We start from the raw sequence: 24,202 nt of genomic DNA, 5'->3' as shown, positions 1-24,202 counted from the left end.
AGCTTGCCATTTTGAGTTGTTTGGGAATGCTGCTTTCCTTGTTGCCATCCTCCCTCCCCCATCTGTTCTGAAAAGTCTGCCTTTTTTAAAAGGAGGGGGGTGATTGCATTACAACACTGTTTTGAAGTTTTTTTAAAAAGTAGTCTTGCAGTCTTACACAGCAGAGTTATGATGTTATAATGCTATAACAGGGTTTTTTTAAAATGACATTCGGGACACTTTGGAGAAAGGGGCACAGAATGGTGGAATTAAGGGGTGCAATGAAAACAAAGGTGCAAACTGGCAACATTTTGCAAAAAAAAAAAAAAAAAGCCAACAACACATTTTTTGAAAAGGGGAAGGGAGCAAAGCAAGATGGGAGGCCGCCTCCAACTGACTCAGTGCAGAAAACATGTAACAAATTTCAGCCTGGGAAATAAACAGAGGAAAGCCAAAATGCGGAAAGGTTAGTGATGACTCGCAGCATCCGAAGGAAGTCCAAAGTGAGGCTAAAACAAGGCATGTCTCCTAATGCGGAGACTGTCCCAGCTCTGTTCCCACACTAACCATATTAAATCTCATATTATTTAGCACATAATTTTATTAATTATTGCTTTCTTTTGGAAGGACCTAAAGAAAAAGCCTTAAGATTCCAAATGTATTGCCTCGGTAGTAGCTTTTTCGTTGCATTGTCACATCCCAATCATGTTGTCTTTAGTGAAGTCTGTATTGAAGGATATGCCATGTTCTAGAATCTTCCCTCTGAGATGGATATTGCACAGGCATACACCTGGGCACTCAACCTATGAGGTGTGCTTGAGCCTGGAGCCCACATGGTTAATGTTGACAGGAACAGCCCTAGAGTCCTTGCTGCTTCGTGATTGGATACACGCAATCAGCTTCATCCTTTTATTTCTCCCGGCTTTTGTGCTGGTCGTGTGTGAGAGCGACAGAGAGACACTCACTGCAAACAGCAGCGCTCTGAGGAGACAAGGAGAGGGTGCTTGCACCCTTGCTCCCAATAGCTGCCCCTATCATGAGGTGCAGGCATGCAGCATGGATTTTCCCCTTGTTCTTGGCTGGCTTTATTCAGCCAAATTTGGGACAAGAAGAGCGACAGAAGGTAAGACCTTACAGTGTTATTCAGGGGGAGTGGGTCTCCAAGCAGTATTTTAAAATATTGCATCTGACAGCATCTGTATTGTAAGTATACAAATACTGTATCTACCTTTTCTATTTTCTATTGTTATCTTTTAAGATGTTTTAATTCCTGGTTTAAATGGATGTTTCTGTATCATCTTATGCTGGTCTATGACCATAATAAAACTAACTGAACTGTATTGGGCAGCAGAGACTGTTGAGAATTAGCAACACCTCTTTAGTTTACGCAGATATAGATATATATGTCATAGTATTCAGATGGTCGACTAAAAGAGTCAATGACGCCTCTAAAGCTGCAGCAACCAACCAGATCTGACTGATGAGGGAATCGGAAACCTTCTAAAAAACACAATACTCTAAATGGAATGGCTAATGACAGAACAGATTGAGTTACAATCACAGTCTCCCTCTCCCTCTCCCTCCCTCACATCCACACCATGCTGCTGCTGTCTTTAAAATATTTATCTAGATTGATAGGATGTGAATGTGGGTTTATATGTTATCTCTGCTGTGTCATGTTAAATAATATCTTAGCTACTTCTCATGGTTTGCACTTAATGTATGTAGCCCTAACAGAAGGAATACATTCCCTTATCAGCCTGCCGCCGGGTTCCTGTCATCCCTGGCATTTTAAGTGTCTTACTGTTTGCCTTGCTAACTGAAAAACAGTTTGTTACCTCAGCAGAGCTTATTGTGCAGATGGAGGGATATGTGCCCATTTTCCAAGTTTATTCAAGCATCAGGATCTTGGAATTCAACCAGGAATTTGATTGTGCAGTCAATGGGTGACCCTTAGGCAGATCTCTGTTTCTCAATTTGTTATATGTAAAACCCTGGTGAGAATATATTTTTTAAATTTGTGCTTTAAAATGCTGCAAATATTCTTCAAAAGAACACAAAAACACGAGAGAAAAAGAATATGGGTGATTTTTGAAAGAAACCCCATCATTGTGCTTGAAGAGCAATCTAGTCATAGCAGAGAAAAGGTGTGTAGTAGACTTAGAAGAGTTGCTCCTGATATAGTATTTCTTCCTGGAAAACTAATCCTTAATCCCAGGGGAAACAGGTAAAGGAGACTGAACCCCCTGCAGCCACAGCCTGGAGGGGGCCAACCTTGTGGCCCCACTGCCCCTGGAGCCTTTGCTGCCCCATCCCTCCAGCAGGTCTTCACAGGTAGGCCAAGGTCCTCCTGTGGTGCCTGTTGGGGGAGGGGGTTGACCCCTCTAAATTGCGGTGGATCAAGAGAGAGGCTTTATAGAGTCCCAGTTTTTAGAACCTATTTTTATAAAAGGCTTTGATACTAGTAATAATTATGCTGCTGCTATTGCCGACCACAGGAATAAACAGCCTTAGAAGGGGGTTGAATAGATTCATGGAGGATAAATCTATCAACGGCTACTAGCCATGGTGACTGAAAGGAACCTCTACATTCAGAAGCACTAATCCTCTGAGTCCCAGAGCCAGGTATCAACATCAGGGGAAGACCTCTATGCGTTGTTGTTGGACATCCAGAGGATCTGGTTGGCCACTGTTTGAGACAGGATGCCGGACCAGATGGTCTATTGGTCTGATCCAGCAGGGCTTTTCTCATGTTCTCATTAGTCCTAACATGACTGAGAAGACCATGTGTACCTGAAGTTGTAAGCATGATAAGCATGTTGTTCCTTGTCTATCTACCTTCATTGCCCATACCTTCCTGCCACCCATAGAATCCAAGCAGATGATCACTTTCTTGGACAACCAACAGCTGACTAACCTTTGTGTGGTTCTCAAGAAAAGGGTTCCCATTGTCAAAATGCAACAAAAAAGAAGTGTGACAATATTCCAGTCATGGTCTATTTTTTTTAAAGATGATCATTATATCTGGTGGGTCTACTCTGCCATAAGTTTATGGCTACAATCTTGGACACTGAATTAATTAAACATATTTAGTTTTGGCCTTCAAGTGTAAACATATTTTTTTTAAATAAAGAAATAAAGCAGAAACTCTTCTTCATCAATTACTTAAAATTACTGGCATGCACTAGAATCTCTACGTTAGGCAGTCATCTATTGAAAAACTACAGATGGTGGGATTGCACACATTTCTAATGGTGGATGCTACAGTTGCCACCTCCAATTCAGAAATTCCTGTAGATTTGTGGGTAGAGTTTGGGGGCGTTTGAGGAGGGGAAGAATCTCAGCAAGAGTGTGAGGCTTCCTACCTTTTAAAGGGTTTCTCCTGGGTGTGGCAGTCCCCAGCTTCCTTTAAAGCCCCAAGAAAGGAGTGTGGTCCTTCTGGGACTGAATAACACAGGTAGTTGGGTTCCCAGCATCAACCTTACGTTCCTGTACCTGTCCTGCTACCTTAGAGGGTTTCTCCTCTGGCCTGAGCTGACCTAAGAGGAATAGGATGCTGCCAGCTTCATCTATGGGGTGGCTTATAGGTGTGGCCCAATGGTAGAGCTCCCTCTCCTCTCTGGGATGCATAGTGGGTGTGGCCAGCCCAGGGAGCCTCCCATCCACATCTCTCTATGTTGTCGTTCTCCTGGCTCTCCCTTACCTGTTCTTGAACAGGCTGTCTCCTAGGGACTCATCATACACATTCCAGCCACTGGTTCAAGTAAAATGTGTTTGTGCGTGCTTCAGACACTCAGAGGGCCAAAGAGCCAGTTCAAGCATAGGGTTGCCTCTGGGTTGGGAAACACCTGGAGACTTTGGGGGTAGAGACAAGAGTGGGTGGGATTTCGGGGCAGGGAGCAATCTAAGTTTAGTATAATGCTATGGAATCCACCTTCCAATGCAGCCATTTTCTCCAGAGGAACCAATCTTTGGAGATGAGCTATAATTCCAGGGTATCCTAATGTCCAGCCTGGGAACTGGCATCCCCAGATAGGAGTCATCAGTATATTTCTTCTTACCAGCTACACTCTGCCTGATCCAGCTGAGCAAAGAGTAGGAGTATAGCCATGCATCTCCTCTCCAGACACACTAAGCCTCAGATGCTCAAGGTGAGGGCAGGCAATCCTATGGTCTTCCTCACAATCCTGGGCATGGCAGAGTGAGCAAAGAGGAGTATGGGTTAGGCTGTACTCTTCCTTGCTAACCACAACACACCCATATCAGCAGGAAGAAGCCAGGTACTGATGTGCCTGCGCTTCCCTTCAGCTGCTGCACCCTACCAGCTCAAGGCAAAGCTGGGCACTCCTCTGCCTATGTTCCTAGGTGGAGTGGGGACACTGAGGGAAAACATGGGCAGTGCTGATTCAGGGGACAGTTGGGCACTATTCTTTCTGTACACACCCATATTCGTCCTCTGTGGGTGTGGCCTATTTCTTTTATTATTTATTTATTTATATTTATTTACCGCCCTCCCTTTTGGCTCAGTGTGGTTTACATTGAAAATAGAGAAATGGCAATTCAGTACAAGTTCTTGGCATAATAGATAAGCATTCATGAACCCACAATGTATATATAACTTGCAACTTATAACCGTTTTGACATTAAAAGGCATAACTTTACAGATTTTGCATCTGTGTAACAATTTAACTGTGGCAATGGCCCACCGGGATTTCTCCTGATAAAATAAATGGCCAATTTGTCTCTGTCTGGAGATAAGTTGTAATTCTGAGAGAACTCCAGGACCCACATGGAGGTTGATGTCAACAAAAGCCTAACTAGCATATATCGAAAGAGAAATAACACCACTGTCATAATCTTTTTGGCCCAGCCCTAAGTAAGAAAGATCATACATATAGTAAGTATTCTTTAAACACATCAATAACTTTTAATATATATAGAAAAACTGTTCAAAATGTTTTAGAAGTTTACCATTGCTTAACTTGGGGAAATTCAGTTGAAATGTAGGCAAATTATGTTTGTATTACTATATTGTCTCTCTACATTGGGTATGAATCAGACTTCCACAGACATTCATTGTCTCTCTCAAACTGAGGAAACAAAAACATAGCTTAGAAGTTCCTCTTCCTCAAGGGTCAGGTTACTACATGCAGCATAAACCCATCATCCAACCAAAGTAAAATACTGTTTCCAGTAACAACCAGCGCCCCCCCCCCCCCCCTTTATGTGCTCCTTTGGGACATTGCATGGTTCAGTACTTCTTAAGAGCCTCATCACAAAGTGGTTATGGTTATTATGTCTTCCTTTATCTCCTTCACTGCCAAATACTGGGAAATGACCCGTGACTTTGTTATGGTTTTGTGGTCGCATACTGTTCGAAAAACAGTGCCTATCATAATTTGATACTATCAGAAGATTATGGCAGAAAGAAAGCAGGGTGACAGTGGCTTAGCTGGATTGAATGTCTGAAATGCACCAAATCAAGTTGTGAAGATCCTTCCCCTTCAATGTGTTAAAGGAATTACTACTACTACTACTACTACTACTACTACTACTACTACTACTACTACTACTACTACTACTACTACTACTACTACTACTACTCCACACTCTTCAAGGATAGGATAATCACATTTTCCTGGAGGTGTTTCTGTGCCTGTAATGATGTAGCAATTTAACAGCTGCATTTTTTTCCGGCATATGGATGATAAAAGTTTCACCTGTTGAACTTTGGGCTTGCTATGAAGCCAGAAAAAAGCACCCCTGTGGCCTCCCAGTGCTTGCCTGCTGAAGGCCATTCAATCCCCGCAACACAGCGCTGGCTGCTTTGGGTGCAAACAGCTGCTTCGGATGCTGAAGCCCCCAACCCTCCTCATGAACTTGTGCCCAGGTTCTCAGGAAGGCAGACATAATAGTCCCTAACCCATTTGCTCAAGGCAAAAATGGCTCCATCGTGACATCACAACTGCTCCGTCTAGGGTTGGTAGCTCTGCATGGGGAAATATCTGGAGACTCAGGAGTGGATAGGAAGGGACCTCAGTGGAGTATAATGCTTTGGAGTCCACCCTCCAAAGCAGCCATTTTCTCCAGGGGAACTGATCTATGTTGCCTGAAGATGAGCTATGATTCCAGGGGCATCCCTAGCCCTGCTCCTTACATATTTTCTGCTGACAGCTTTCTTTTGGCATTGACAACTTCCTGCTGGAAAGTAAACTACAGTTCTTTGGGGTTCATATTTATGGAGCTTGCTTCACCAAGCCAGCCTGCTCCTGGGTCTTATCAGCTGGCTGAACTGCCTAAATCAGCAGAGAAAGATTTGCATGTGCATGGATGTGTCAGTTATATTCCTGGCCAAGGCCTGCAGATCATATTGCTGTGAAAGGCCCAGGCGCAAGGGCTACCTCCATCCCTGCTATGGCAATTAAGGATGAACGCAGTGGAAGGAATTCAGGTATTAGCCAGATAAATAAGGCACACGGATGCTATCCCACACAATGCTTTCCAAAAAGCAACTTAAAACAACAACAGCCCAGCAATGGGTTCTGTGACAGGCTGACTCCATTCAACTGTTTTTAGTAGTTCAGATGTTTGACGCTGTCTTTTAAATGACCAGAGCTATTTTTAGTCTGCCGTTCAGAAATGGAACTATTCACTCTCCAAGGCTGCTTGTAATGGTTTAGAAAATGCTTCTCCTTGATCTAGGTTTCAAACTGATATAGTCTAATTATTATTTGTGTGTGTGAAAATCCTTAGGTGCATTTTGACCAGAAATAGACATAAAAAGGGTTTTAATAAGATTCATAATGGTACAACGTTAATATACTGTCACTCCACACTGGTGCTCTTTGTTATGCCAGAGACTCTAAATTGTTCCTGAGATAAAAGTTTCAGAGATATGCTGACAGTGGAATCAAACTCGGAGTGGGTGTGCTGGTTTGGAAAAAGTTCTCACAGCAACTTTTTTTGAAGCAAAAATGAAGGTTGTATCTGAGATAGCCGTCTATTCTCCAATGGCAAACTTTGGACTAAAAACTTCTGATTTTGCTCTCAGACTGTTTCTACAATTGTGATTTGCCAGCATGTTCTCACCATGTTGAATTATGAAGGCATATCCTGAATTTGTGCTTGGCATTTATTCTGAGTGTACACAATAGCATAATTGAGTCCTAACACAATCAAAACAAAAATGCCTCCCTCTTTTTTCAACCCCTCTTCAAGGAGGGTTGCCAGGGATAGGGGGAAACTCAAAAACAGGAGCTGTAAATATCTGCCCATCCAAGCAAGTGTGGCCAGGTGCTGGAAAGTACCACCTCCCTGGCTGGTTGTTGCTTCTCCTAGCTGCTGCCGCGGCCACCAGAGGAAAGGGTGAGCAGGCCCCTGGGGCTCAGGCAAGGGCAGTGAAGGGCAGCCAAGTTCAGGGGTGTGTCTCTTCCCTCAGTGCAGCTCTTCATCTGCAGCCCATTGCTCAGGCCAGGCGAATGGGGGAGAAAAGTAACCGTGGCAGGAATCATGAGCTCATGCTGTAATGCAATCACAATAATTATTTTTAAATGTACCCCCCATCCCTTGATCTCCATGGCACTCAAATCATCCAAGCAAGGGGGGTGGTGTGTCTTGCATTGATGTGCTCTCAGTCACTATGCATGGAGGAACACAAAGTACGTAAGCTGCCATTACACAATTGTTTTCCTAAAAGAAATTTGTGAAGTGCTCCATTGAACCTTAAATTATAAGGTGCATTTAGATTCTGGAGGGGGAGATGGGTGGGTGGGTGGTAGAGTTGACCTTCAACTTTCTGGAGCATTCTCAGAAAGCTGGTGGTTTTGCTACTGCATATTAGCATTGTAATGTGATCATGTTTAAAAAAAAAAAGAGTTGAAGAAGAAGAAGAGTTGGTTCTTATATGCCACTTTTCTCTACCCGAAGGAGTCTCAAAGAGGCTTACAGTCACCTTCCCTTTCCTCTCCCCACAACAAACAACCTGTGAGGTGGGTGAGGCTGAGAGAACCCTGAAATTACTGCTCAGTCAGAACAGCTTTATCAGTGCTCTGGTGAGCCCAAGGTCACCAGCTGGTTGCATGTGGAGGAAGAGCAGGGAATCAAACCTGGCTTCCACTTTAGGTAAATGCAAATTCCCTCCCAGGGGAGGAGGAAGAATCCAGTTTTAACAGCTTTCGTAACAGACACAGCAAACAGGAAGCGCCTTTGGAGCCACACCTGAATACGTGGGGCATTTCCACATGTCATTAAGGATAGCGTTACGCCAGCTGAGTGGTGTAACACTACATATAATCACACCGCTTCTCACCTTTTTTGCTGTCTCCCTCTTCTCTGCTGCCATTTCATGCTTCTCCCCCTCCCCAAGTGCTGCTGGAAATGCCAGAAGAGAGCACCACAAATTATACGTGACTTTCTTCCATCTGTCAGTCAAGCCAGGCAGCCAATCCCCTTTCCACATGCTTTAAGGGGCCTGCAATAGCCACTAATTTTTTTTTAATCAATAGTTCTCTATTGAAATGCCTATGCATCTAATCATAGTGCTTCTTTATTGCCACCCCTTATGGATTCATGAGTCTTGCTGCTTTTAAAAACAAATCTTGTTTCCGATTTGGGGGAGGGGGGAAGCTTGGAGAGGCATGTTTATAATAATAATGATGATGATGATGATGATGATGATGATGATGATGATGATGATGATGATGATGATGATGTTTTAGGCTACAACTTTGGGCAAAATTTTATTTTTTGCCTTTGCCTTTATGATTGAACGTCTATTCGTTGCTCCAGACAGTTCACTTTAAAAAAAAAGACCCCCGTCCCCAGGAGAAGGGAGAGGGAGGTTGGTGTGAGGGTGGGACATTGGAAGTGGAGACAGTGCTTCTTCGCCACCATACATTTTTTTTGCTGGTGGCCTGCTTGTTGCTCTCCGGTTGGATTCACCAACTACCACTTTAAAATGGAGGATGTAGCCAGTTGTTTACTGCTCGGACGCTGCTTGTTGGTAATGTCATGTGAAGGGGCCAGAATATAACGACAATATATCTCTATTTTTAAACGCTGCGGAAATCCCCTAAGATTTCTGTTGAAAACGCTTACGATTCCATGGAACATTAAGGCAGCCATTGCACTATTTTTTGTGGGCGTGGAAACAGTCTCAGTTTTAGGAGGTTTTCCTGTTCTGCACTGCTCTTATGACCCATTACTCCAGTGCCTGACCCAGTTATCTTGTTTATCTTCCTGTTTAAATATCTACCAGAAAGAATAAATGTCAAGGGTGAAGGGCAGCCCATTCCAGCCTTCTAGAACTGTCCCTGCAAAGAGGGAAACAAAATGAATTTACCTATGCATCTGTGACCCAGTATTTGCTTCTGATGCAAATAGGTTGTCTGACTCACTGTGGATAAGAGGCACAATGCATGATTAGCCCTCAAAAAACAAAATCTTCTTATCCAAAAGCCTTCTAGAGTATTAACATTTTGGGTCTGTTGTCTAAAAAAGGCAAGGAATGAAATCTAGGTTCTAGCACCACCTTCTGGAGCCAGTTTTCCCAGGCCCCTAGCCAGTCTTCCAATTAAAAACCAATTAAGAAATAAGGTAGAAAACTATTTTAGTTACATAAAATTTATATATATTTTTAATGTTATATAAGGTTTGCATGGAGACATGATATACTCTGATTTTGTTACAGTTCACTGACGAAGTAAAATAAGAAAATGAGGTTTTATACCTAGGAACTCGTTCTATTGTTTGAATAAAGTTTTTGCCATCGCCAGCTTGGAAATGTCTACTTATCTTGGGATGACGGGTCGCCTCTGCTTCTAAAATGAAGAACTCAGCTTTTTATATGTTTAAACTTTCTTAAGTATCCCTTTTATCAGCATCCTACCACAGCAAAGGGGGATCCTCCCCTCCCAAGGATGACTGATAAAGGTGACAAGGACAAATCCACTCTCAGCCAATTGTATTCTTAGATGGGCAGAGCTAGGAGGGTCAAGCTAGCAGATCCAGGAAGAGAACCCATCACTACTGATGTGGTTTTTGCTTTGAACATTCATGTTTTTATGGGATACTGTTGTTTCAGCAATAAAACAGTTCGTTTTTCAGAAATGATCCAGGTGGGTCAAATCAATATTCCTGGTACCCAATGGCCTCATTGTGATCACAGCTCTGATCTCACCAAGAAAGGAACAAGTTACCTATAAAACAGTGCTGTCCTTGAAACACAGTTCAGGGTGGGTTATGCATGTAAAAAACAGTCATGTTTTTTCTGCAAGGAGTATGCACTTGAAAGATGGACAACAGCAAATAGTGTGTGTGGGGGAGGCAATTTTTCTATTGTGCTAGACACTCATTGGCAGGCCATGGTGAGCTGCAATGTCACATGACCACCACTTTGGCACATGCTACTGACAGGGCTTTGAAAATACTACAGTAACGTGACCAGATTTCCGGGGCCAGAAGGTGGGACACGCTGCCGCAAAGGCGGCAGCAACAAGCGGCCCCTCCCCCTTCCCCCTCCCTCCCCAACTGGCCTCAGGATGGTGATGGCAGCGGAGGCGGAGGCAGTGGCAGTGGCAGGAGGCAGGCGGTGGCAGGTAGCAGTCGGCAGGCAGGCCCTCCCCCACCCCCCGATTGGCCTCAAAGCGGTGGAGGAAGAGCCGCCCGTGGCAGCAGAGCCGGCCGGGAAGCCCCACCCTGGAGCCCAGGCACCTGCGTGGTGGCCTCCTGAGCCTGGGCTGCCTACTGGGCACGCAGACAAAAAATAAAAATAAATAAAAATAAATTTTAAAAAATTAGAGAACGCCACAGGACAATTAGAGAACACCGTGGGACACAGGGCAAGTGCCCCAAAAGCGGGACTGCCTCACCAAAGGTGGGAAGGATGGTCAGCTTACACTACAACCTTCCCCCCGCAGAGGTATGCTGTTCCTAATACAGAGTGGATTGAAATGCTTGCAAATGCCTCTGAGGGAATGAATACATTACTTTGTGCTGGTGTAATGTTGCCATAGCAGAGGGAGGAGGATCTACACCAAACAAGGGGCACCTCACGCTCCTATTGGTGGATGAGGGACTAGAGGCTGTCACTTCACCCATTGGTGTATGGTGGTACAGGGGAGGAGATCAAAAACATGTCTATGCATTCAAAAGCAGGCATTTTCATGACCATTCTAAAAGAAAAATAATTTTAAAGCTAGTTTTAAATACTGCACTGAAAAATGCAGTGGCTGTTCTGAGGGGGGAAAGTCATGCATAATCAAAAATACTGTTGTGGCTTTTCCATGGTGAAACCAGCACCACATGCAGAAATTCAAATGGGTAGACCATTAAGACCAACAAAGATTTATTCAAAGTGTGAGCTTTTGAGTGCATGCACTTTTCCTTAGACAAGGATCATAAGAGTACAAATATAAGGAAAAGGTATATTAGTAGCAAATTAATAAACTGTCCTAACATCCAAATTATGCAATATGATAACCCTTTCCAAAAAAGGCTTATCAATCTTTTGGGTTCAGTTGTTCAACGGAATCTTTTGGGTTCAGTTGTAGTTCACCAAAACATTGGAGAAATAAAAATGTCAAGGTTAGTAAATAATGGCAGACACTTTCCCAGTTGTGAAAACAAATAATTAAAAGAAACTTCTTCTTAAGGCAGGATCAACCTAAAGTATCCATGATAAGTGCTTAAAGATTGCGAGTAAGGGGGAGTTCACCACTCCCTTAGGCAGCCCATTTCACTGCTGAATTACTCTGTAAATCCCCCCCCCCCTTGCTATCTAACTGGTACCGTTATACATGTATTTTAAAGCCATTACTGCAGGTCCTATCCTTTGCTGCCAACAGGATCTGTTCTCTGCCCTCATCTAAGTGCCATCCTGAGCCTTAGTGGAGGGTGGTATACAAATGTAATAAATAAATAAAATAACTTTCTAAATACTTAAAAGATGGGAATCATGCCTCCTCTCAACATCGTCTTCTCTTGTCTGAACATTCCCAAGTCCCTCAGCCTTTCCTTATAGGGCTTAGTATTCAGGCCACAGATCATCATCTCTTCTCTGCACCCTCTCAGTTTGGTCCACATCCTTTTAGAGGTGAGGCCTCGAGAACTGCACTTAGTACTCCCAGTGGGGTCTGACCAATTCGGTATACAGTGGGACTACGACATCTTGTGATTTTGATGTGATGTCTCTGTTGATGCAGCCCAAAACTGCATTTGCCTTCTTTACCACTGCATCACACTGTCTGCTCATGTTTAGCTTACAGTCCACAAGGACCCCAAGACAACATTCACACACACTGCTCCCCAGAAGTGTATCTCCCATCCAGTATGCCTGCTTCTCATTTCTATAACCCAGATATCAAACTCTGCACTTCTCCTTATTAAATTATTAAATTATTTAAATTATTATTATTATTATTATTATTATTTATCATACTTCTATACCGCCCTCCCCGGAGGCTCAGGGCGGTTTACATTATAACAAGGAACCTTACATAAAACAGTCTGTAAAACATATACATCAATAACCAACAATTGCAACCAAACACAACACAGTATAACAGTAAACAGTTGTGATACAAACAGGTCCAGGGCTTGTTGATGGGATTCTGAGAGGGGTGGTTCATTGATTGAATTCTGAGGGGGGGTGGGGGGGGAGCAGGGGCCCTTGGTCGCTGTTGATTACGTCTGGTCTCGGCCAAATGCCTGATGGAGGAGCTCCTTCTTGCAGGCCCTGCGGAACTGTTTAAGCTCCGTCAGGGCCCTGATCTCTTCTGGGAGCTCGTTCCACCAGGTAGGGGCCAGAACAGAGAATGCTCTGGCCCTGGTCGAGACCAGACGGACTTCTTTAGGGCCAGGGATCCTTAGCTGATTTGAGGCAGTAGAGCGTAGAGCTCTTTTGGGGGCATAGGCGGGGAGGCGGTCCCTCAGGTACACTGGGCCCTGACCGCGTATGGCCTTGAAGGTAATTACCAGAACCTTTAGTCTGATCCGGAATTCAACTGGTAGCCATTGCAGCTGATGAAGAATAGGCCGGATATGGGACCTCCACGGTGTTGCCGTGAGGATCCTGGCTGCTGCATTTTGAACTAGTTGTAGTTTCCGGGTCAGGGCTAAGGGCAGGCCTGCGTAGAGCGAGTTACAAAAGTCTAGTCTAGAGGTGACCGTCGCATGGATCACTGTGGCTAGGTGTTCCGGGGCCAGGTAGGGCGCTAGTAGTTTGGCTTGGCGGAGATGGTAGAATGCCAGCCGCGCTACCTTTGTGATCTGGGCCTCCATTGTGAGGGAGGCGTCCAGAATCACGCCTAGGTTCCTGGCGGCATGAGCCGTGGAGAGCTGCACGCCATCCAGGGTAGGCAGGCGCGCTTCCTCGCAAGGGCCCTTCCTACCTAGCCACAGGACCTCCGTCTTTAAAGGATTGAGCTTCAGACGACTCTGCTTGAGCCATCTCGTCACTGCTTCCAGGCAGCTGGCTAATGCTTCTGGGGGAGAGTCAGGGCGGCCATCCATCAGGAGGAAGAGCTGGGTGTCATCTGCATATTGATGGCAACCCAGCCCGAACGTCCGTACCAGCTGTGCGAGAGGGCGCATGAAGATGTTGAATAGGATAGGAGAGAGGACCGCTCCTTGTGGGACTCCACAAGTAAGTTGCCGGCGGCCTGATGTTTTCTCTCCTATTGCAACCCTCTGTCCACGACCCTGGAGGAAGGAGATCAGCCATTGAAGGGCTGTCCCTTGTATTCCAGCATCGATGAGGCGGCGAGCTAGAAGCTCGTGATCGACTGTGTCGAACGCTGCTGAGAGGTCTAATAATATCAGCAGTGCCGACCCGCCTCGATCCAACTGGCGACGGAGGTCGTCCGTCAGGGCGATTAGCGCTGTCTCTACCCCATGGCCAGGCCGGAAGCCAGACTGAGATGGGTCTAGGACCGAAGCTTCTTCCAGGTATTCTGTCAGTTGGTTTGCGACTGCCCTTTCTATCATCTTGCCCAGAAACGCTAAGTGAGACACGGGCCTGTAGTTGTTAGGCTCTTGTGGGTTTAGAGATGTTTTTTTCAACAGTGGACGTACCACAGCCTCTTTCAAACCCTCCGGGAATTCTCCTGTTGTTAGAGATAGGTTGATTATCTCCCGGAGGGGGCCCATTATCTTTATGCCAGCTGTTTTCAAGAGCCAGGATGGGCAAGGATCTAGTGGGCATGTAGTTGGTCTTGTTGTCGCTAGAATCCTGTCCACTTCGGTCAGCGTGAGTCGTCTGAAGTTACTCATAGTTTTCTCCAAAGACGGCCAAGGGGCCTCTAGTTCACTTTTTGTATCTAAGGTTGGGGGGAGGTCGTGGCGGAGTGTCGAGATTTTGTCCGCAAAATGACTCGCAAATGCCTCACAGCTGATGTCCAATTGGCTATTGTTTTGTTGCCCTTCAATCAGGGCAGTGAGAGATCGAACTACCTTAAACAATTGAGCTGGGCGTGAGTCTGCAGATGCGATGGTAGCCGAGTAAAAATTGCGTTTTACTGACTTCACCGCCATCTCATAGGCTTTCATCTGCATTCTATAAGATGTTCTCGAGGCTTCGTCACGAGTCTTCCTCCAAACTCGCTCTAGCCGTCTCAGTTCCCGTTTCTTGTCGCGAAGCTCCTCGGTGTACCAGGGAGCTCGCTTGAGACGGAGCCGGAGAGGGCGTCGGGGAGCTATCTCATCAATGGCAGTCAGCAGTCTGTCATGCCAGTCACTGACCAGGCCATTGAGAGAAGTGCCGGGAGGCATTGGTTCCCGCAGAGCGTTCAGGAATCCTATTGGATCCATAAGTCTCCGCGGGCGAGCTAAAATTTGCTCGGCGCCCAACTGAGGAGGTGGTGGAAGCCTTAGCCGAGCCTTTAGAGCATAGTGGTCTGACCATGGCACGGCTGTTGTTGTGACCAGATCCACATCCAAACCTACGCCGAAAATAAGGTCCAGGGTGTGGCCTGCTTGATGGGTGGGGCCAACAACAAATTGCGAGAGCCCCAGTGTTGCCATGGTTGACACTAGGTCCTGTCCAGTTCTAGAGGACAGTAGCTCAGCATGGACGTTAAAGTCCCCCAGGACTAGTAGACTGGAGAACTGTAGCGTCCAGGCCGCCACCGCCTCTAGCAGGGCAGGCAGGGCATCTGGTGGTGCAGTGGGCGCGCGGTATACTAACCAGATGGCCACGCTCTCGGTTGATCCCCATCCGAGGCCAACACATTCAATGCCTGGTATTGACGGCGCAGGGAGGGCTCTAAAGGAGAAAGCCTCTCGGGTTAGGATTGCCACCCCTCCTCCCCGCCCCGCTGTCCGGGACTGGTGGAGGACAGAGAACCCAGCAGGGGCTAGGTCTTTGAGGGCAACTGTCTCCCCTTCCCTGGTCCAGGTTTCTGTCAAGCACGCCAGGTCCGCTCTTTGCTCTACAAAGTAGTTTTGCAGCGTAGAGGTTTTGTTGTTTATTGACCTGGCGTTGCACAGCACCAGTGTCAGAGGCGGGTTGTTTACCTTTGCCTCCACCCTAGTGTCACGAGGGATGGGGCGGAGTCTGGAGGGGGCCTGAGTATGTTTGGTTTTCGGCCCCCTTGGTTTGATGTACCTCCGCCATCCGCTGTCCCTGCCTTTGCCCCTTATTATTGGGATCCCTGACCCTATCAAGGCCCCTGCTTTTCCTCCTTCTTCAGATTTGTTAGGCATTGTGAGCTCTATGGACACTGTTGGTTCAATTCTTGGTTCAGTGGTTTGGCTGGGGTTGATTGTTAAACCCCGGTTCTGTCTTTGTGTGTGTGAGTTTGTGTATCTGTGGGAGGTTGGCCCTGATCGCTAATTACAGCCTCTCAGGGCTTCCCAGTTCCACTTGTGTAGTTATGTGTTGGGTGTAGGATGTGTATCGTTGTGGGAGCCTGGAGGGGTAGTCCCGATCGCCTATTGTGGCACCTCAGGGTTGCCCAATCCAGGGGTGTGTGGTGTATGAGTGATCTGTGTGTTATTTCATGTTGGCTTGGGACTGAGGTTTATGAATTGGGTGTGGTTCAGTTGGATGGTAGGGTTGTTTGGTAAGTGGGGGGCAAGTTATTGGGTTGGTTGGTAAGTTGGGCTAATTGGTTGATTGAGCTAATTTCCTCAGGCTGGGTTGGGTGTTCAATTGATGGTGATTGATTGTTTAATTGGTAGGATTGGTTATTTGGGTGGTTTTGGGGTAGAATCAGTTGTTTGGGGTGGGGATTAGTTATTTAATTGGTAGAATTAATTGTTTTGGGTGGGTTTGGGGTAGGTCAGTTGATGGTGTTTAATTGTGTTGGGTTTATTGTTCTGGCTGATTGGTGGGTGGATATGTTGATTTAATTTGGTTTGGCTGGGTAGGGGGGTGGGGATAAGTCAGGTGTGGGTTGGTAGCTAGTGAAGGTTGGGCTATCTTTGACTCCCTCTTGATTCCTCCTCTTTTTGATTTTGGAGTATTTCCTTTCTCCCTCTCCCCTCTCCTTTTCTTTATTTCAGTCCTTTCTCCTCTCACTTTCTCTTTCCCTTCCCGTTTTTCTCTTCTTTCCCCCTCCCCTCCCCTCCCCCCTCCCCTTTTCTTTATTTCAGTCCTTTCTCCTCTCACTTTCTCCTTCCCTTCCTGTTTTTTTTCCCTTCTTTCCCCCCTCCCCTTCCCCCCTCCCCTTTTCTTTATTTCAGTCCTTTCTCCTCTCACTTTCTCCTTCCCTTCCTGTTTTTTTTCCTTCTTTCCCCCCTCCCCTTCCCCCCTCCCCTTTTCTTTATTTCAGTCCTTTCTCCTCTCGCTTTCTCCTTCCCTTCCCGTTTTTTTTCCTTCTTTCCCCCCCTCCCCTTCTCCCCTCCCCCCTCCCCTTTTTCCCTTCTTTCCCCTTCCCCTCTTTTCTGTGCACATCACAATGTTGCTTCCTGATTTTTTCCCAGTTGTTGGTAGTTTGGTTGGTGTCTTGTCTTTCTTTCTCCCCCGCTCTCTTCCCCCTTACCCTCCCCCCCTCCGTTTTCTGTTTACAGTTTCCCCGCTTGGTTTTTCTTCCCGCCCGATTTGTTCCCGCCCAGTTTCTGGTAGTTTGTTTGCCGTCCCTTCCCCCTTCTTGGAACGGAGTTATCTCCGTTTGTGATCTTTTCCCTCTCCGTTTGATTTTCTTCCCGCTCAATTGTCCCGCTCAATTTTTCCCGCTTAATTTCTATTAGTTGTTTGATGCCCTTCCCCCTTCTGGGTACAAGTTATGCCCGTTTGTATTCTTCTCCCCCCCCCCTCGCAGAGTCTGTAGAAGCCCCGTGACAATCCCCCCCCTTTTTCTGGAATTGGTTAATTAAATTAATGTCCGATTGTTTGTGTCTTCCTCCTCCTCCTTATAGGGCCCTCCCCCCCCCCCGAGGGTTTGGTACTTCTCTTTCTTCCTTATTAGATTATGTTAGTGTTCCTTTCCTTCTTTTCCTCTCCTTTCCTTGTTCCCCGGCAGCTGCGGCAGGGACCCGCGGCGTTGAGATGTGGGCAGCTGCAGCAGAGTCTGGGGATGGTAGGTCGGCTGTGACCAGGGCCAGTCTTGTTCAGCGGTGGTCAGGAAGCGCGGGTCGATGGAGCGCGTGTGGGCGGCGGTTGGGAACGTGGTGCTCGAGAGCGCGAAAAGGTGGGCTCGGCGTGGTGATGGTGGGGGTAAGATCTCCAGATGGGAATTAAATTTGCCCACTTTTCCAGCATAGAAAGACCACAGCAGGTCTCCCATGCGGACTGTGTAAAGTGAAGAACTGGTCCTCACTAGTCCAAAGAATGGCAGTAAACTCACTGGTGACTTTTAAATCAAGTTGCAGGTTAAACTACACAATTATAGAACCATTATTGGAGAGGAAAAGCAATCCCATACCTGCTTCTTCCTCCAGATCTCTTCCTCCTGTTGGATGGCTGATTCTCAACCCAGCCTGACTGGTGGTGCCCTCATATGCCTCTGTCTTTATTGGAGGTTTCTACATTATTGATGGTAGGGCTGATTGAAAGAACATGTGACTGTTAGAGAAGATACATCTTCCATTTGACAGCAAAAGCTGATCGCATAGGCTTTGCAATGAGTGATATATTCTGGCCTGATGTTTTGCTGTGGTAGAGACGTTTTGGCGCATCTGGAGAAAGGGCATTTTGTCACAAAACCTTTGTACAGATGTGCCCATATTGTATTTTGTGTATACATTCTTCTCACTTTGTTGTCTTCCAGGTCAACTGCTATGACTCAGTAGATGGAACAGTCTATAACTATGGGGCCCTTACCATAGATGGTGATGAGTACATACCCTTCCGGAGGTATGCTGGAAAGTTGATCCTCTTTGTCAACGTGGCCTCCTACTGAGGACTCACAATGCAGTACCTTGGTAAGATCTCCAGATGGGAAAAGAAGCACTCACAACAGTTAAATTTTATACTCAGCTGTACTGGATCCGAAGCAGTCTAGAAAGCTAAGAAATCTGTTTCTTAATCTCCAAAGGATGGGAGTTTGCTTAGATTGTTTTGTGGGTTTGGAGATGCTTCCTGGTTATGTTTTGAGAAGCTTTAGATTTTATTACTGCCTCACATGCCTTTAACATGTGTTACTGGGGGAAAATTGTAGGGAAAATTTTGTGACATACTGGTAGGCTTCCCAAAGGCATCTGGTTGGCTACTGTGGGAAACAGGATACTGGACTAGTTAGACCACTTCTCTGATCCGGAAAGTGTTGATTTTGTTTGCATGCTTCAGGGATGGTAGCTAATATAAATAATCCCATTATTCAACTATGACATCTTTGGTACGGGTTTATGTTGCCTTATTGGTATTACTTTCCGCAATGAGCCTTGAGAGAGGCCATCAATATTTCCAACAGAGAATGTTTGTCTCCTTCACCAAACTTGAGTTCTCAGGATTCTTGGGTGTGGGTGTAACAGTTGTAGTAACATTGATCAAATATAAATAAGTGGTGGTTAGAATATGCTATTAAATCACAGTTTAATACAACCTTGTAGGGTTTTCATGGCAAGAAATGACCAGAGTTGGGTTGCCATTAGCAACCCTTGCCTTCCTTGGTGGCCTCCCATCCAAGTAAAAACCAGGGCTGACTCATGTTTAGCTTGCAACATCTGGCAAGACTGGGCTAACTTGGCTATCCAGGTCAGAGCTATAAACGAATAGTTCATGTGACTCTAAGTAACTAAAATTTAACTCAGCCAGGGAAAGTAATAAAACTGAATTTTTGGAAGATGGTTTAATGTATTGGTGTGGGCCCTCCTCACAAGGCAAGGCCATATTTGCTCTCAGGGTTTCAAGACTGGATCCATATTAAAGTGCACAGCTTCAGATCCGAGGCTGCTGAATTTGTGCCTCTCTTGCAGAACTGAATGCACTACAAACTACACTGGGACCTTACGGCCTAGTCATCCTGGGCTTTCCATCCAATCAGTTTGGAAAACAAGAACCTGGCGAAAACAATGAAATCCTTAATGCATTGAAGTGAGTATCCATTGAGTGGCTTGATGAATGTTGAGCAGACTAGATTGTCTCACACTGTGATGCTTCCACACTTCACACATTTGTTTATTTTAGCCGGCATGGAGCGGTTTCTAACAAGTTCCAAAAAACCATACAATCATTCTTAAAATAGAACATTAGAACATCATTAATACAAATGGCAATTAACCGCTAAAAACAATTTAAATAATTAAAACAATCAGACCAGTACAAGATCCAATTCCGGAGTTTGGGGGGAGATTCATCCAGAGGGGGGACCCGAAGGATGTTCACATTTGAGTTCATTGGCCCCAACCAAATGCCTGGTGGAAGAGCTCTGTCTTCCAGGCTCAGCGGATCTGAGTCAGCTTCGACAGGGCCCTTAGCTCTTCCAGGAGCTCATTCTACTAGGTGGGGGCCAGGACCAAAAAGGCCCTGGCCCAAGTCAAGACCAAATGTAGTTGTTTTTTTTTGTACACCAGCCTGTTGGAATTGGCAGAGTGCAATGCCCTTCAGGGGGTATAGTCAGTCAGGTAGTCCCTCAGGAATGCTGGGCCCAGGCCGCAAATGGCCTTAAAGGTTAATACCAATCCCTTGGACTGGATCTGGAATTCAATTGGGAGCTAGTGCAGTTGCCTCAAGTCTGCCCTCACATGGGTCCTCCAAGGTGTTCTCATGAGGACCTGTGCTGCTGTATTCTGGACCAATTGAAGTTTTGGATCAGAGTAGTGGGTAGGCCCACATACAGTGAGTTACAGAAATCTAATCTGGAGGAACTGTCACATGGATCCCTGTGTCTAGGTGCTCCAGGGACAGGTAGGGTGCTAGTAACTTTGCCTGGCAAAGATGGGAAAATGCCAGTTGAGCTACTTTTTAAACTTGTGCCTCCATCATAAGGGCGGCGTCAAGAATCATGGCCAGATTCCTAACTGATTATACAGCTGACAGCTGCACCCCATCCAGGCAGGGCGATCGCACTTCCTTGCCTGACACTTATCCACCTGTCCACAGGACCTCCGTCTTGGAGGGGTTGAGTTTCAGACAACTGTGTTTGAGCCAGACTGTCACTGCTTCCAAACAACTGGCAAATACTTGAGGGGAGGGGGAGTCCAGTCAGCTGTTCATTAGGAAGTAGAGCTGGGTGTCATCAGCATATTGTTGACACCCTAGCCCAAATCTAATGATCAGCTGGGCTAGAGGGCACATGAAGATATTAAATAAAGTGGGAGAGAGGATCGTGCCCTGTGGAACTCCATAGGGGAGCTGGCAACAACAAGATTGACTCATGAGCAAGCCCCCTCTTTATTACATTCCCTGCAATCGGCATCTTCCTGGCTATATGATCGTATGGTTTGTTTTAATAAGGGGGCAAAAACATGAAATAAGTTGCCACATCATGCGGAGAGCTTATATGGGCTCCTATGCATAGGCATTTCTATACTCATTCTTCTCCAACAAGAGGGTAACCAGGATGCTAACAGCCCTTTATTCCTTGGGGATCTTACCTTCCTTTCCCTGGCAACAATGATGAAAAATGCATGTATGCATTGTGACTGGCAGGATAAGTGTCTGGCCATTCCTGAACTGGTAAAGTTATTTGGCCTCTTAAACTTGACAGAGCTTAAACCTGGTCCTGAGTTATTCTTGTTTTAGCTCGTCTGTATCATATTCTCCTTTCATTCCAGATATGTAAGACCTGGAGGAGGCTTTGTTCCAAATTTCCAACTCTTTCAGAAAGGGGATGTGAACGGGGTGAAAGAACAACAGATCTATACCTTTCTAAAGGTTTGCATCATCATCTGTTTTGATTGTGCTATCTTCCTTGCTGACTCATGATCTGCAGATCATGGTGAAGGACATGATCATGGCAAAGGACAATGGATCTTTATTTATCCAAATTGGCTACGAAGGATTTGGGTGTGGTTTTTTGCCTCTATATTAAGGATTAGATGGGAAATAGATGACATGTAGCTGTTGGGAGGCAGCAGAGATGACCTCAACAACTGTGGATCTGGATCAGTGGTGGCCTTTGGGAGCCACCCAAGAGTCCAGAGAGAGGGATGGCACCTTAGTAGCCCAATGGTGGCCTCACTCATGGTACAGCCAGGTGAAGTATGACAGGCGCTAATTCCTAGTGGCTGGGTGATTGGCTAAGCCTGATATGTGGCTTGAGGGCAACAACCTGACTTGTGAGATCTTTAAACTTGTTGTACAGATGACTCTCAAACCCAGTGAATCAGGAAGAGGAGACAGATCTGGCAGGACCAACAGGGATAGCTTCCTAGGGGCTGCCCCCGGTATCCCAGGGGAGGTGCTTACTTGCTTGGAAGATGGGCCCACCCCCTTGGAGGAGCCAATGGCCTGTGCTGTCTGGGGAGAGTACTTATAAGAGGGAGGAGGTAGGTATGAGGATGTGACAGATCTTAGCTCCTGCCCCAGCAAGCAGCATGGTTGGAGAATAGATGGAGAACTAGGGTGTTATTGGCCACTTTTTCACCTTTCAATTCCTAGCTCATAAGGGCTTAATGGAGTGCAGTAAAGAAGACCTGGGAGCTGCCAAATTTGAGTAGGGAAATTCCTGGAGTCATGGAGGTGGAGTTTGGGGAAGGAAGAGTTCAACAGGGAAGTGATGCCACACAGTCCACCCTCCCAAACAACCATTTTTTTTATAGGGGAACTAATCTTTGTAGTCTAGAGATCCATTGTAATTCCGGACCTCCAGACTCTACTGATGGGGATTAGCAACCCAGTGTTGCAACAGAAATTCCCTCTCTCTCCCACCTCCCACACTAACATATACAAGGCAGGGGAAAGCTTGGGAAAGTTTGGGAAAGCAGCAATAATGAGCAGGAAAAGAGCTGTGAGAGAAAATGTTAAGCCTCTCTTTTCTTCTTGGTTATTTGGCCCAAGTCACAAACTCCTGTATAATCTGTTTTTACAAGTTGTACCCATTATAGATACAGGCACGTAAAAAGTAATTTTCCTCTTAAGGGACTGAAATACAGTAGGCCTTCAATATAGTTCTGCCGTCCTACACTTGAATGGCTCTGGTTGACTATATCTTCAATATGTCATTTGAACATAAAAGGAAAAGACATTAGTTAGGCTAATTAGATATTTAATTAGTTAGGCTAGTTAGGTATTTAACAGTATTTGAAGGCCATTCTTCTGACTCTTTGACATCCAATCCATCACACTGAAAGTTCCTTTATGTTTTTTTTCCTGGCAGAACTCCTGCCCACCTGTTACAGATAACTTTGGTGATGTTTCTGGGAGACTTTTCTGGAATCCTCTGAAGGTCCATGATATCAAGTGGAATTTTGAGAAGTTTTTGGTCAATACAGAAGGGAAGCCTGTGCTGAGATGGCATCAAAAGACTAACGTTGCCATTGTGAAGAGTGACATCATACAATACATGAAGGAGCAGGGGATGCTTTATAGCTAGAGTCCCCAGACTTAGAGAAGGGAGCTGCAGGGGGCAGGGAGGAGAGAATGCCACTTTATCCAGAACCAAATCACAAATCAAAGACGATCTTCAGACCTTAAGAATGTGAATAATCCTTAAAGGACAGAATGCATTTTAAGAGCTTGCACTGTGTGGTATAGACTGAGCAGCATCTTATCTTAATTTACCGATTTCCCAACACATTTGGGGCAACTTGACTTTGACTTATTCCAGCCATGCACCCATCTCCCGCTTTAGTTTTCACACTGGCAAACATGATCCATCCCTAAAATAACTGGAGACACTCCTTAACCAGTCCCATTGTATTATGTTGGCATTTGACAGTGCCTTTCTAAGCAAATGGACTTCTAAAGGTGTCTGTCCAGGATTGCACTGTGACCATAGCGAAGTGGCCAACTTTCATGTTGTGCTCTAAGATCCATTGTCTCAGGAAAAAAACATGGCGCTTGCTTGTCCCCTCCACTTGTTAACCTATTTATGAAAAAGAGAGTATGCCACACTGAGTCACTTTCTGTCCACTGCTGCCCTTGCTTTGTGCTGCTGTGATAGCAACTGGAGGATACCCCTCCTGTTGTGAACTATCCAAGCTCTGATCCTGACATCTCTGGATGAAGTATGTTCTCCCCCCCTCCCCCTCCCCACTGTTGATCAGATCCACCCAAGTAGTGAGTTTATGGATTGAAAATTCTCAAAATTATTTTGTGTGTCGGAGAGTAGGCAAGAGGAGACTGGATTCTGGGGAGGCAGACGATGCATCAGTATGACGGTTAGGTCTGAAAGCTCTCAACGAGTGGACTTAGCCCAAGCCTGCAAGGCAGCAGAGTGGCTCCTTGTGCATTCAAGCTGCTCTGCTACACACTTTTGCAGAGATGTAATCTTCTTTTCGCCCCCAAGATCCCTGCCTTGCCTGCCTTCAATCTCCCACTCTGTCTAAAACGTACCCAATAAAAACATTCAATGCAACTTGCTTTGTGGGGGACTCTCCTTCAATCCGATGTATATTTTCTAGCAAAACAAGAAACGGGTTTGTTCTAGCATTTTGATACCGAATTTAGTGCCTATTCTAATATAATACAATCCAACATTTATTCAGCACTTTTGGGACATCCTGAGCAAGTCACGTAAATTAGTCATCTTTACAATAAAGCCCTGTAAGATACATCAGTACTATGATTCCTGCATAACATATTGGGAGGAGGGGGGGAAGAAAGGTATGGTTGGTATATGGATACATAGTGGCTTATAACTGCGACAATATTCAAATATTCTTGGTTTTTTTTTAATTTATA

At 45.6% G+C, this 24,202-nt stretch overlaps 1 protein-coding gene across 1 annotated transcript; it reads left to right on the top strand.

Moving 5' to 3' along the window:
* The first annotated feature begins 898 nt into the window (after nucleotides 1-898).
* On the top strand, nucleotides 899-23,876 carry GPX3 (glutathione peroxidase 3). The gene is made up of 5 exons (XM_077326558.1): nucleotides 899-1,102; nucleotides 18,186-18,339; nucleotides 19,333-19,450; nucleotides 21,133-21,232; nucleotides 22,677-23,876. The coding sequence occupies exons 1-5, from the start codon at nucleotides 1,016-1,018 to the stop codon at nucleotides 22,890-22,892; spliced, it is 675 nt and encodes a 224-aa protein (XP_077182673.1). The 5' UTR covers nucleotides 899-1,015; the 3' UTR covers nucleotides 22,893-23,876.
* Nucleotides 23,877-24,202: the final 326 nt, after the last annotated feature.

Source organism: Paroedura picta, chromosome 3 (assembly GCF_049243985.1).
Source record: "Paroedura picta isolate Pp20150507F chromosome 3, Ppicta_v3.0, whole genome shotgun sequence".
NCBI classification, from domain to species: Eukaryota; Metazoa; Chordata; class Lepidosauria; order Squamata; family Gekkonidae; genus Paroedura; species Paroedura picta.
This window is presented reverse-complemented; position numbering and strand designations above follow the sequence as displayed.